Source organism: Pyrus communis, chromosome 17 (assembly GCF_963583255.1).
Source record: "Pyrus communis chromosome 17, drPyrComm1.1, whole genome shotgun sequence".
NCBI lineage: Eukaryota > Viridiplantae > Streptophyta > Magnoliopsida > Rosales > Rosaceae > Pyrus > Pyrus communis.
This window is the reverse complement of record NC_084819.1, coordinates 2,921,544-2,933,602: the sequence shown is the minus strand read 5'-3', so window position 1 is coordinate 2,933,602 and position 12,059 is coordinate 2,921,544. Positions and strand designations below refer to the sequence as shown.

General features: G+C 41.0%; 1 protein-coding gene across 1 annotated transcript; it reads right to left on the bottom strand.

Moving 5' to 3' along the window:
• Positions 1 to 5,640: 5,640 nt before the first annotated feature.
• LOC137723372 (MDIS1-interacting receptor like kinase 2-like) lies at positions 5,641 to 8,814 on the bottom strand. Its single transcript, XM_068462559.1, has 2 exons — positions 6,586 to 8,814; positions 5,641 to 6,492 (listed from the first exon to the last, which is right to left on the bottom strand). The coding sequence occupies exons 1-2, from the start codon at positions 8,702 to 8,704 to the stop codon at positions 6,122 to 6,124; spliced, it is 2,490 nt and encodes an 829-aa protein (XP_068318660.1). The 5' UTR covers positions 8,705 to 8,814; the 3' UTR covers positions 5,641 to 6,121.
• Positions 8,815 to 12,059: the final 3,245 nt, after the last annotated feature.

The following is a 12,059-nucleotide window of genomic DNA, read 5'->3' as shown; positions in this document are numbered from 1 at the left end:
CTGCCCAATCAGAATCACAAAACGCAGTTAACTTGGTCTGGTTGTCAGAACGAAATAATAAACCTTGACCTGGAGTAGCCTTCAAATAACGAACAATACGAAGCGCAGCATCCATATGAGATATCCTTGGCTCGTGCATAAAACGGCTTAGAACATGCACAGAATAGGTGATATCCGGCCGAGTGATAGTGAGATATATTAACCGACCTACTAATCGTCGATACTTTTCAGGATCCTTGAGAAGTTCTCCTTTATCAGATAATTTTGTGTCATCCATAGGAAAAGCAATGGGTCGTGCTCCCAAAAAACCATAGTCCTTGAGAATCTCTAATGCATACTTGCGTTGAGAAATATAAATCCCTTGTTTGGAACGAGAAACCTCAATACCCAAAAAATATTTTAAATCACCAAGGTCTTTTATCCGAAAATGATCACGGAGAAAAGACTTCAGAGAATTAATGGCACTAGCATCATTGCCTGTAATCACAATATCATCCACATAAATGAGCAAAGCTGTGAAAGAAATACCAGACTTTTTAGTGAACAATGAATAGTCAGCTTTGGATTGTTGAAAACCGGCAGAAATGATGGCACTAGTGAATTTGGCAAACCATTGGCGAGAAGCCTGCTTAAGACCATAAAGTGACTTGTGAAGGCGACACACAAGATTCTCCCCCTGTCGCCGAAGACCAGGAGGAGGAGACATATAGATTTCTTCATGTAAGTCACCATGTAAGAAAGCATTATTAACATCAAGCTGATGAAGAGACCAAGACTGACTAGCAGCAAGAGCAAGAAGACAACGCACCGTAATCATCTTAGCAGTAGGAGAAAAAGTGTCATGATAATCAATACCTTCAGCTTGAGTGAAGCCTTTAGCAACCAAACGAGCTTTGTAGCGGTCAATAGAGCCGTCGGAATTGTGCTTGAGTTTGTACACCCACTTACAATCAATGGGAATTTTGCCAGGGGGCAAGGAAGTTAAAGTCCAAGTACCATTAGCATGTAAAGCTTGAAGCTCCTCAGTCATAGCACGTTGCCAATTGGGGTCAGTGCCAGCCTCGGCAAAGGAGGAAGGCTCCACAGTCCAACTGACAGAGTTAATGTAAGAAAAATGCCTGGGAGAGTAACGATGATAAGAGAGAAAATTACAAAGTGGATATCGCATACCTTGTGTAGAACCGGATTGCGAAGTCGAAGATGGGTGGGATGGCAGAATCACCTGCGAGCAAACGTAGTCTTTTAAATAGGATGGAGGTTTATGGGCACGGGAAGAGGTGCGGGGAAGGGGAGGATTGGTAGGTAGTGGGGGGGGTAGGGATGTCCGTGGGTAAAAGGGTGAAAGGTAAGGAAGTAGTGGGGGGGGGGGGGGAAGGAGGGGATGCCGAGAGGGCAGGGGCATGAGGAGGAACGGGTAATGGGGCAGCAAGGGAATCTGTGGGAGGCGTGGAAGGGGAGAAAGGTGGAGGAGGATGAGGCGTCGGGGCAGGAAGGGGTGGGTTATATGTAAAGTCCAAAGGGGGTGGGATGGGTAGGGTAGGCGAAGAGGATGGGATAGGAGGGTGAGAAACGGCATAAGGGAAAGTAGTTTCGTGAAAGATGACGTCTCGACTAGTGAAAATGCGGTGATTGTTGAGATCGTAAAGGGTATAGGCCTTTTGTCCATGAGGATAACCGAGAAAAATGCAACGATGAGCCCGAGGGGAAAATTTGGTGGTGGGAGTGACAGAGGTGGCATATGCCAGACAACCAAAGACACGGAAGTGGTCATAAGATGGGGTTTTCGAAAAGAGAACCTCAAATGGGGATTTATGATGGAGAAGACGGGTAGGGAGACGATTGATGAGATAAGTAGCGGTAAGAACACATTCCCCCCAAAACTTGATAGGAAGATGGGATTGAAAACGAAGGGCGCGAGCGGTTTCAAGAAGATGACGATGTTTTCTTTCAACAACGCCATTTTGTTGGGGGGTATAAACACAAGAAGTTTGTAAAAGCACCCCATGATCAGAGAAAAAACTACGAAGAGATAAAAATTCACCACCATTGTCAGTATGAATGCATTGGATGGTAGTGCGGAATTGGGTAGTGACATAAGCAAAAAAGTCCTTAATTAATTGTTGAGTGTCAGATTTATGTTTCATGAGGAAGACCCACGTAAAGCGAGAAAAATCATCCACAATGGTTAAGAAATAATGAGCACCAGAAAGAGAAGATTGAAGATTCGGGCCCCAAATATCACAATGAATTAAAGCAAAAGGGAAAGTTGATGAAATTGAACTCAAAAGAAAAGGTTGACGAGTTTGTTTTGCCAACGGACAAACATCACAAATATGACTAGAATCAAAAGTACAATTAAGAGAGCTAGATGCTAAAGCTTGCAAACGAGTGGAGGAGGGGTGACCAAGACGCCTATGCCAGAGGGAGGAGGGGATGGTAATGATGTTGCAGAGAGGTTGACGGGTGGGGAGAGAAGAGGTAAGGGCCACAAGGTAATACAGATCGCCACGTCGCTTACCCACACCAATCATCGCCTTCGAAACCAAGTCCTGCAAAACACACCAAGAAGGAAAGAAGGTTATGGAACACGATAATCTATCTGTAAGTTTACCAACCGATAAAAGGTCCACTCGGAAATTAGGGACACATAAAACATCCTTCAAAGTAACTGATGAATTTAAAGGAAGAGTGCCGGTAAAAGTAATGGGAGCGGAAGCACCACTAGGCAAAGAAACAGGCGGCAAATGTGAAGGAGAACGATTAACCAAACATGAAGCGGAAGAAGTAATATGATCCGTAGCACCACTGTCAAGAATCCATTGACCATGACGAGAGGTGACAGGTAACAAACCTTGGGCAAAATCAGTAGTGAGCACGGCATTGGCCTGAGGAGGGGTGGTGGTGTCACATAGAGCAGCTAGAACACGGGAGTGCTGCTCGGCAGAGAGGTCAGGCATGGCAAGCTGCAAGTCATGCAAAGTGGGCTGGGCCCCGTGCACTTGGTGGGTCGCTGGAGTAGAAGAGGAGGCGGGGGCCTGGGTGCCTTGCACGTGATGGGCCTGGGTGAAATTATGGGGCCGGGAAGCAGAAAACCGTGGCTGCCGGGGAGGACTGGAAGGTGCATGGCTGCGGGAAGAACTGGAAGCAGTGGCACGGCGCGATGGTCGCCACGGTTGGCCATGGAGGGGATGGCCAACGGGATAGCCATGAAGTTTATGGCAGGTGTCTCGGGTATGATAATCAAAATTGCAGTAGGTGCAGTGGAGGGGAGGACGAGCAGAGGAGGGATGGGACAGGCCACGAACAGCCATGGCAGCAGGTTGATCGACAGAGCGGAGGACGCCCAGGGAGCGTTGTTTTTCAGCTTGAGACACCGAGGAACAGGCCTGACGAACAGTGGGAAGGGGATTCATTAAAAGAATCTGGTCACGAACAGCAGCAAAGGATTCGTTGAGGCCCATTAAAAATTGCATGAGTTGTTGACGGTCATGCTTGGCGTTGCAAGAGCACCTGCAGCCATCATGATAAGAAGCAAGCTCATCCCAGAGAGCTTTCAGGCGAGTAAAATAGGCGGAGATAGAAGAAGAACCTTGAGAAATTGTAGCAAGTTCCCCGGTTGAGTTGGAAGATGCGTGGAGCATTAGTCTGAGAGAAGCGTTCGCGAAGATCATCCCATACAGCTTGGACAGAGGTGGAAAAAAGCACAGATTCTTGAAGGTCAGGTTCCAAGGAATGCAGAAGCCAAGAGAGAATCATGTCATTGCAACGACGCCAAGCCGCGTGAGCATCAGGGTCGTCGGAGGAAGAAGGTTCTTGGATATCGCCAGTGATGAAACCAAGTTTATTCTTGGCACTCAAGGAAAGCTGCATGCCACGGGCCCAGGATGTGTAGTTATCACCATTCAACTTCTTGGATACAAGGACAAGATTCGGGTGATCGGAATGATGAAGGGAAAAAACACCATCGGAAGAAGAAGAGTCAGCCATGGGAACGGCAGAGAAAGCTGCCGAAAAAAAAAAATTAGGGCTAGGGTTATAAACCTACTCTGTATACCATGTAGAAAAAGGTATGTAGGCTAAAATATATATTTGTTATTGATACGTGAATGTGGAAAAATGGAAGAGAATGCTTTTTTTCTCATTATGTTTCTCTACAAGATTACAAGGATATATATACATGATACAAATGTGTAGGTAGGACAAGGTAGCCGTCCTAGTGTGTAGGTAGGACAAGGTAGGACGGCTGTAGAGGACAAGGTAGCCGTCCTAGTGTGTAGGTAGGACAAGGTAGGACGGCTGTAGGACGGCTAGTGTGTAGGTAGGGCAAGGTAGGACGGCTGTAGGACGGCTTGACGACTGTAGGACGGCTTGACGGCTGTAGGACGGCTTATTCTTCCAATAATAATATTATATATAATTACACAAGGACTCCAACCATATTCCTTATTTGTCTAACATTTCATGCTTCAAATTGTGGCATATTTGTTGTTTCATGTTGTCTATGTATGCACTTTTCGGAATGAAGTGGTGAAGTGTATTAAAATTATCTCATTTTGAAGAGTTCTTCAAAGTGTTGATTGTGGTTTTGCAGTTTGTTAGGCGTCTGCCCTGCTGCACTGCAGGTCAGATAGAGAGGTAGTGAGAGAAAACATGATGATCTGGAGATTCAAGGTCAGATTGGTTTCTGTCTGATTTTCCTAGCCCATCTTACAGAAGTAGTTGCTGGGGTTATAACTTTCAGTCATCTAATTCTGGTGTGATTTTGCATTAGGACATGCTTCTGAAGCTGAAGATTTGGAAGATCTAACTACTATTGATGAATCGCTTTTCTGGCCGTTTAAGCAGAAAACTGATTGGAATTCAGAAGCAAACTGGAATAACTTTTCCATGTCACCCCGGAAGGGCATAAGTATAACATGGGCCTTGTTGAGTTTGATGGACACAAGCGAGTTGATTCAGAATTCAACGAAGATGATTTCTTACTGCATGCGTCTCTTTGTTAGTTCGATTGTAGAACGTGTCTCATTGCGTAGATGAATGAACCACAAAGTGAAAATCTGGACGCTTATAACAGTCTTGGTCGGTCTTTTAACAATCATATACAGTCGGTTTAAGGCAACGCGTGGCCTGAAAGTATCACCTGACGATAGAAGTCCAACACGATAAGGGTCACATCTCATCCAGTTATTTTCGCCCTTTCAGCGACTTCTGCACAGTCAACTTATTTGTAGGTTGTTTACATTTCACTGTAATCCCTATTGCTGCATTCTCTTTTCTTGTTTATTAGTTTTGCGAGAAATTTTCAGCTCAAAATTGTTTGCGAGAAATGTTCACAGTCAACTTATTTGTAGGTTGTTTACATTTCACTGTCTCCAATCCATATGTGCTTTTGGTTTGATGAATCAGTGTAGAAGCTATAGATTATGAGAACAACTCCTGATGGGATTTGGTTTAACGCACAGAAGCTATAGATTTGCTGTCCTGGTAAGAGTTGGATTGAGGCACAGCAGCCATGCTTGTTATTCCACCACTTCCCCATTTGCTAATTTAACAGATTGTCGTGTCAAAGTGTCTTCTATTGTGCTGTAGTGTGAATGTGAAACCAGTTCTGGCTGTTGCAGATTTAGAGAGGAAAGGCACAAACCTATATTCGACATAGCGGAAAAGTTTAAGAATGCCTGGAAGATCAAATGTACTTCGACGCGCGACATGGTTCAAAGATGCAAGGTCAGATTGCATCCTGTAGTTCCATATGTGTTTGCTTTCAAAATAATCCATGGCGAAAATGATCCATGCAGGTTCAATTTTTTAGGGTAGCTCTTTGAACTAGAGGAAGGACACAAATCCATAATTCAAGTTTTTTTTTATTAATTGTGGAGTTATTTTGACACATTATGGATTATCGGTTTAATGCAATTACGATTAAGAAAATTCATCACACATTAATCCACATTCGACAAATCATACAGATGAGTAATTACAATACTGAAGATGTATTACATGAGAAATTAGATGGAATTGCGAGTGGCAGGAATACAAAAGGGAAGTTTGAGCTATTCGCCCTTTTCTTCTTTTTTTTTTTTTTTTTTTTTTTTTTTTTTTTTTTTTTTTGTTTTATTATTTATAGTGCCATTAGCTTGTTGATTGTCAACATACCAAATGGTTCGGGAAGGCAAGGCAGGGTTTGAGCTGAGAGTTTTTGTGCCGTAAATAACATCGTAGGTCTGGACGCTGGACGCGTTCGTACACAGGCCAAGGCCATTGTCACTACAAGCACCACTGCCTTTGCAGATTCATTGGTTGGCGGTTCCAACCTTTGGTCTAACAAATCTTTCAGGAGCAATTCTACATTGTCCCTCCTTGATTTTGATGATTCTTGTAGCTGGGACTCTAGCATATCTCCTGGGTGCCTTCCCATCATGACTTCGAGGGCCACCACTCCAAAGCTATATACATCACATTTATCCGTGACTCGCATAGTGTATGCAAGCTCTGCACATCAATAAAAACAAAACTGGCTACCTTAAAACATATCCCAATAAGCAAAAAGATGAACCATAAATGTACAAATTAAGTTTACATTACCTGGTGCTATGTAGCCAAATGAACCAGCGATATCTGTCCAGTTGGATGAATCAGTACTCAATAACCTGGCTATTCCGAAATCTGAGAGACGAACCTCGAAATCAGACTCAAGCAATACATTGTTGACGGTTATGTCACGATGCACAATTGGTGGAAAGCAATCATGGTGCAAGTAAGAAAGTGCATGAGCAAGTCCTTGCACAATTTTGACTCTAGTTGCCCAAACGAGTTCATTAACACCTTCAACTCCATACAAAGCTTTTCCCACGCTTCCTCTCTCTAAGTATTCATAAAGCAAGAATATGCAACCCCTCCTTGAACAGAAGCCATAGAGCCTTATGATGTTCCGGTGCCGGATGCTTGTCAAAGTTCGGATTTCATTCTGAAAGCTATGGAGATTGATTGCTGGAATATCATTAGAGTCTGACATGTTAAGCCTTTTAACTGCAACAACTTGGCCTGATTGCAACTCTGCCTTGTAAACCCTTCCAAACCCACCTGCCCCAATGCAGTACTTCTCATGAAAGTCATCTACAGCCTTCACAACTTCCACAAACGTAAACTTTACTTCCTCTTGCAATATCATTGATTCCAAAATCTCAAAGTTTTCAGAAGTGTTGACTTTGTTCAAAACGAGACTGGATTTTTTACGGAACATAAGACCAATGACTGTTGTAACCATTAGTAAACCACAAACAGGCACAAGGATAACAATTGGAACTCGTTTGTTATTCTTTTCGGAATTTCTGTTGGGGCAAGTGGATATACCGTCTAGTCCTTCTACATCCCCACACAAGCCAGAGTTTCCAACAAAAGCATTTGCTGGTGCCCATTGGAAATTGTATGGGATTAGGCCAGTCAAGTTGTTATAAGAAAAATCAAAGTCAGTAAGAAAATACATGTTGCCAAATGTTGGGATTTGCCCTGAAAGATGGTTATGTGAGATATTGAAAACCTTTAATCTTATTCCTAGAAACCGTGGGATCACTCCTTTCAAGTCGTTGTACGACAAATCGAGCAGCTCAAGTTGAGCTAAATTGCCTAGAATCTGAGGTATCACTCCTGTCAAGTAGTTCCTTCTTAGATTGAGCGTCAACAGAAAGCTCATATTTCCAACTTCCGTCGGAATCTCCCCACTGTGTTCATTAGACTGAAGTTGCAACGAGACCATTTTAGTCCAATTGGAGACTAGAGAAGGAAGGATTTGACCAGTAAATAGATTATTATCTAAACCCAATTCGACGAGGTTGTTCAGATTGGACAAGGACAGAGGCAGTTCCCCATTGAGTTTATTGGAAGACAAGGACAAGTGGGTGAGGTTTGTACAAAGACCAAGCTCAGAAGGGATAGAAGAGTTTAAGGAGTTGTATGAAAGATCAAGGTACTGGAGCTCCCCGAGTTGGCCTATAGAGAGAGGGATTGATGAGTTTAAGGAGTTGTATGAAAGATCAAGGTACTGGAGCTCCCTGAGTTGGCCTATCGAAGGCGGAATTTGGCCGTTCAAATTAATTTGAGACAAGTCGAGGAACGTTAAGTTCTGGCATTGAGATATAAATTCTGGGAATTCTGAATGATATCGATTATCACCTCGCATAGACATAGCAAGGTAGGTCAATGAGGGCATGCCTGCAAATTCTGACCAATCTTGATCAGCATATATAAAATAGTTTAATCCAAGGTCCATGTACCGTACCTTTTGGAGATTGCTCAGTTGATAAGGGATGGTACCAGAGAGACTGTTGTTGCGGAGATTTAGATACTGAAGCTCTGTTACCTGGTCAATCTCAGATGGTATAGGCCCATCGAAATAGTTGCCATTTAGATTGAAGTGGGTGAGATTTGGAAATGAGAGAAAGTCGAAAAGGGACAGTGTTCCGTCAATTTGCATATTGGAGAGGTCTATTTTGGAGATTGTTCTGGTTTTGGAGCAGGAAATGGCAGTCCAGTTGCAGAGGCTGTTGAGGTTGGTGAGGGACCATGAATTGAGTAGCGAAGATGGATAAGATGAAAAGTCGTCCTTCCATCTGACGAGCGATTCTGCTTGTTTTCTTGGCGATATTGATGTCGTTTTGATCAGTGGCAATGCGGAAAGCAGCAGGAGCAAATAAAGAAATGTCATGGTTTTGAGTTGCAGTGTGATCTGTTTTTTCGCCAGTTTGTATGCGCCACAAATAAATATGGGAGCTAGTAACAGCTTTGGAGGTGCAGAGTTTCTAATCCTTTCTTTACGCTTGGAATTTCTGAAAGGATTTTCAACTCAATCAAGAGCTGTATGGTGCCAGTGTTGACTGACCCAGTCGGTCAAGTCTTCCCGAAAGCGTGGAGTTGATGCTTGGAATTTTTTAATATTATTACTCTTCAATATGACCACGCTAACTACATGTTCTGATTTGTAGAATCTGATTTGTAGAATAGTAAACATGGAAATGTACTTGGACCACAGAACTATTGTAGAATAGTCTACAATAGTTGACGCTTGGAGTTTGAAGATTGACGATGGTAATGGTAAATGGTTTTTTTATTAGTATTCCACGTATTGCTAGATACATTCTATATAAATATATATATTATTAAATCATTCATGTATTTTAACATGAAATGACTATTTAGCCCCACAAAATTTAAAAGAAATTGAATACACAAATTATTTACTAATATGAACCCTAGTTAACTCTAAATTGGTTGTCATAAACCCGAACCCTAAAACCCCTAATTGACAGAAACCCTCAAATTGATAAAAACCTAAACCCTAAAAATAAAATAAAAATATTACGAATTCGTAACCAGACGTACTTCATTATGGATTTTGTATGAGCTACAACATTTTTTTGTTGTCAAAATCTATAACTACTCCAGAACAAATTTTCAATTTCTCAAAAAAAAAAAATTAAAAAAAATAAATCCATTATAACATAAACAAATTTTTCTCTAAATGGTAAGCTTGGCAGTCAGGCACTACTTTCTTTTAAGTTTTGTACAATAAAAAGAATTGAACCCATTATATATAATCTTCCCATTATAATTTTGAAAAAAAAAATGCACCCATGTCCTATCATTCTTTTTGGGTCAAAATTTTGTGAGATTGACTCTAGAGGAGTAACAGAGAACGATACAAATTCTGGATTTGTGCTCTACCAGTAAAATAAACCAACAATCGAATGTCATGTAGTCGACCTTATAATTAGCATTTACATGTTTAGTGAGAGTCTTGAAATTTGGAGATGTGATGAGAATGAACAATGAGAGAATGTTGAATGTATGTGAAAAGTGTGGGGTGAATGTAGAAAGTTTGGGGTGTAAGGGTAGTATAGGAAAGTATGTGGGGTGGGAATCGGATCCCCTCCTGAGCATGGGGACCGGAGCCTGCCGAGCAGCCCATCTGGGCCCTTGAAATTTGATCCAACGGCTACAAACAGGAAGTTCCTTTAAAAGTTATAATAATTACAACCGTTAGATCAAATTTCAAGGCCCAGATGGGCTGCTCAGGAGGCTCCGGTCCCCATGCTCAGGAGGGGATACGGTTCCTGTGGGGTGTACTAAGATAAATTTTGATTGAAAAAGTAGGTGTGAGGTGTATTCAACAATACATGGGGTGTTAATAAAACAACCCAATGGTAAATTGTAGATTGTATAGTGTATATACGGATAATCTTAAAAGTTTTTGTTTGATAAAATTAAACATAATATTTCAGTTTCAATCAAGTGTAGTAATAAAATTGAATATACTGCAGGTTCTGCGAGTGTAAAGTATAAAATTTCAATCCCAATAAGCACTTAGTCTAGTGATACCTTCTCAATGTTGAACGACACCCTGAGTTCGAATCTCCCTCCCCCATTAGTTGGATTTCTGTTTCTATTAGTTATATAGAAATTTTGATTAATTCTTGCCCGGGACTTAATTAGCGTACTGGTCTCAATGAGTTTGAATGTTTTGCTTAAGAGCAGCATTTTGGTTGAGTTAACCAACTTATATTTCATTACACCCCATAGTTAAATTATATATTTTCTATGTTTAAATTATATATTTTCTTCTTCACCACCATCGCCTTGACTTCTTGTACCTGCCGGCTTTGCTGTACATAAAAAATTTCAGAGTTCAATTCTTCTGCGATTGCTCGTCGTGGTAGGCTGTCTTCATGTTGCCTCCGCTCTTGTTTAATTTTCGTTTTTATTTTTGTTTCCGGCAGTTGGCGGTTGTCTTGGCCTTTATTGTGTGTTATCTTGATGTGACAGTGTTTTCATATGCGTGTCGTTGTATGACTTGGTTATTTATGAATGAAATTCTATTTTATCCTTAAAAAAAATGTGACAATGATCGTTACCGAGACTCCAATCGAATGAAATTTGTTAGGTTGTTATTATATGCATTTTTCATACCTCTTTTACTTATTATTTAGTCATGATTTTATAATTAAATTTGTAAGTTTGATGTATTTTGTGTGAATTTTATTGAAATCATAGTTTGGAAATAATTGTAGATTTTTCAGAGGAAATACCAAAAAAGTGTGAAGAAAGATACCAAAAAAATACGAAGAAAGAACGAAGTGGGTTGCTGCTATGTGTGCTTGAATTTGGGCATTAAAAATTCGTTCAAATTGCGTCAATGAGCTGCCCATTTAATTGAAGAGGTGCTGCTCTCTTTTTGCAAGGGATGGAATTTGGAATACCATTGGCATGTGGATTCGTTAAGAAGACGAGGGGGATTTAAAGAAAAAAGACAGCACATGTAAAAAGCATAGACTGATAGACATCGGAAGAGGAGGCTGCAGGCTTCCCGGTGTGTGCACACGCTCACATAAAAAGTTGGAGTTCAAGATTTCTCCCATGCCATCAAATTCACCCATGTTTGTCATTAGTTCAATCATGAACTAAATCCTTTTGCTAGAGTTAAGGTACTCTTATCATGAACATCTAATTCTCGTTATTTTATATTAATCTCAGTTATTTTTCATGTTGAGTAACTATTATTGTGCGTTATTGTTATCAAATGACTAACCATTGTTTGTGTGAAGAACTAAATTGACTTATAGGTTGAGTTAGTAGATCGCTTCTCGTAACAATTACCATGAATTTCATAGCCAAATAGACATACTGGTTATAATTTGTGTAGTTCCGTATAATTATCCATTGAGTGTAAAGGTTATTGAATATCTATATGACTATATCAATGACCAAACATAGCATGGGTAAATAGTTAGAAACATACTTAGTATACTCTGACATGAAATATGCGTCACAAATAAATAGCCGAGCTAGTAACAACTTTGGAGGTGCAGAGTTTCTAATTCTTTCTTTACGCTTGGAATTTCTGAAAGGATTTTCTACTCAATCAAGAGCCGTATGGTGCCAGTGTTGACTGACCCGGTCGGTCAAGTCTTCCCGTCAAGCGTGGAGTTGACGCTTGGAATTTTCGAATATTATTAGTCTTCAATATGACCACACTAACTACATGTCCTGATTTGTAGAATAGTAAA

Coding starts and splice junctions, on each gene's coding strand:
- LOC137723372 (XM_068462559.1), bottom strand. CDS start 8,704: ATGACATTTCTTTATTTGCTCCTGCTGCTTTCCGCATTGCCACTGATC. Junction 6,493..6,585: donor ATTTGGCTACATAGCACCAG/GTAATGTAAACT, acceptor ATTGATGTGCAG/AGCTTGCATACACTATGCGA.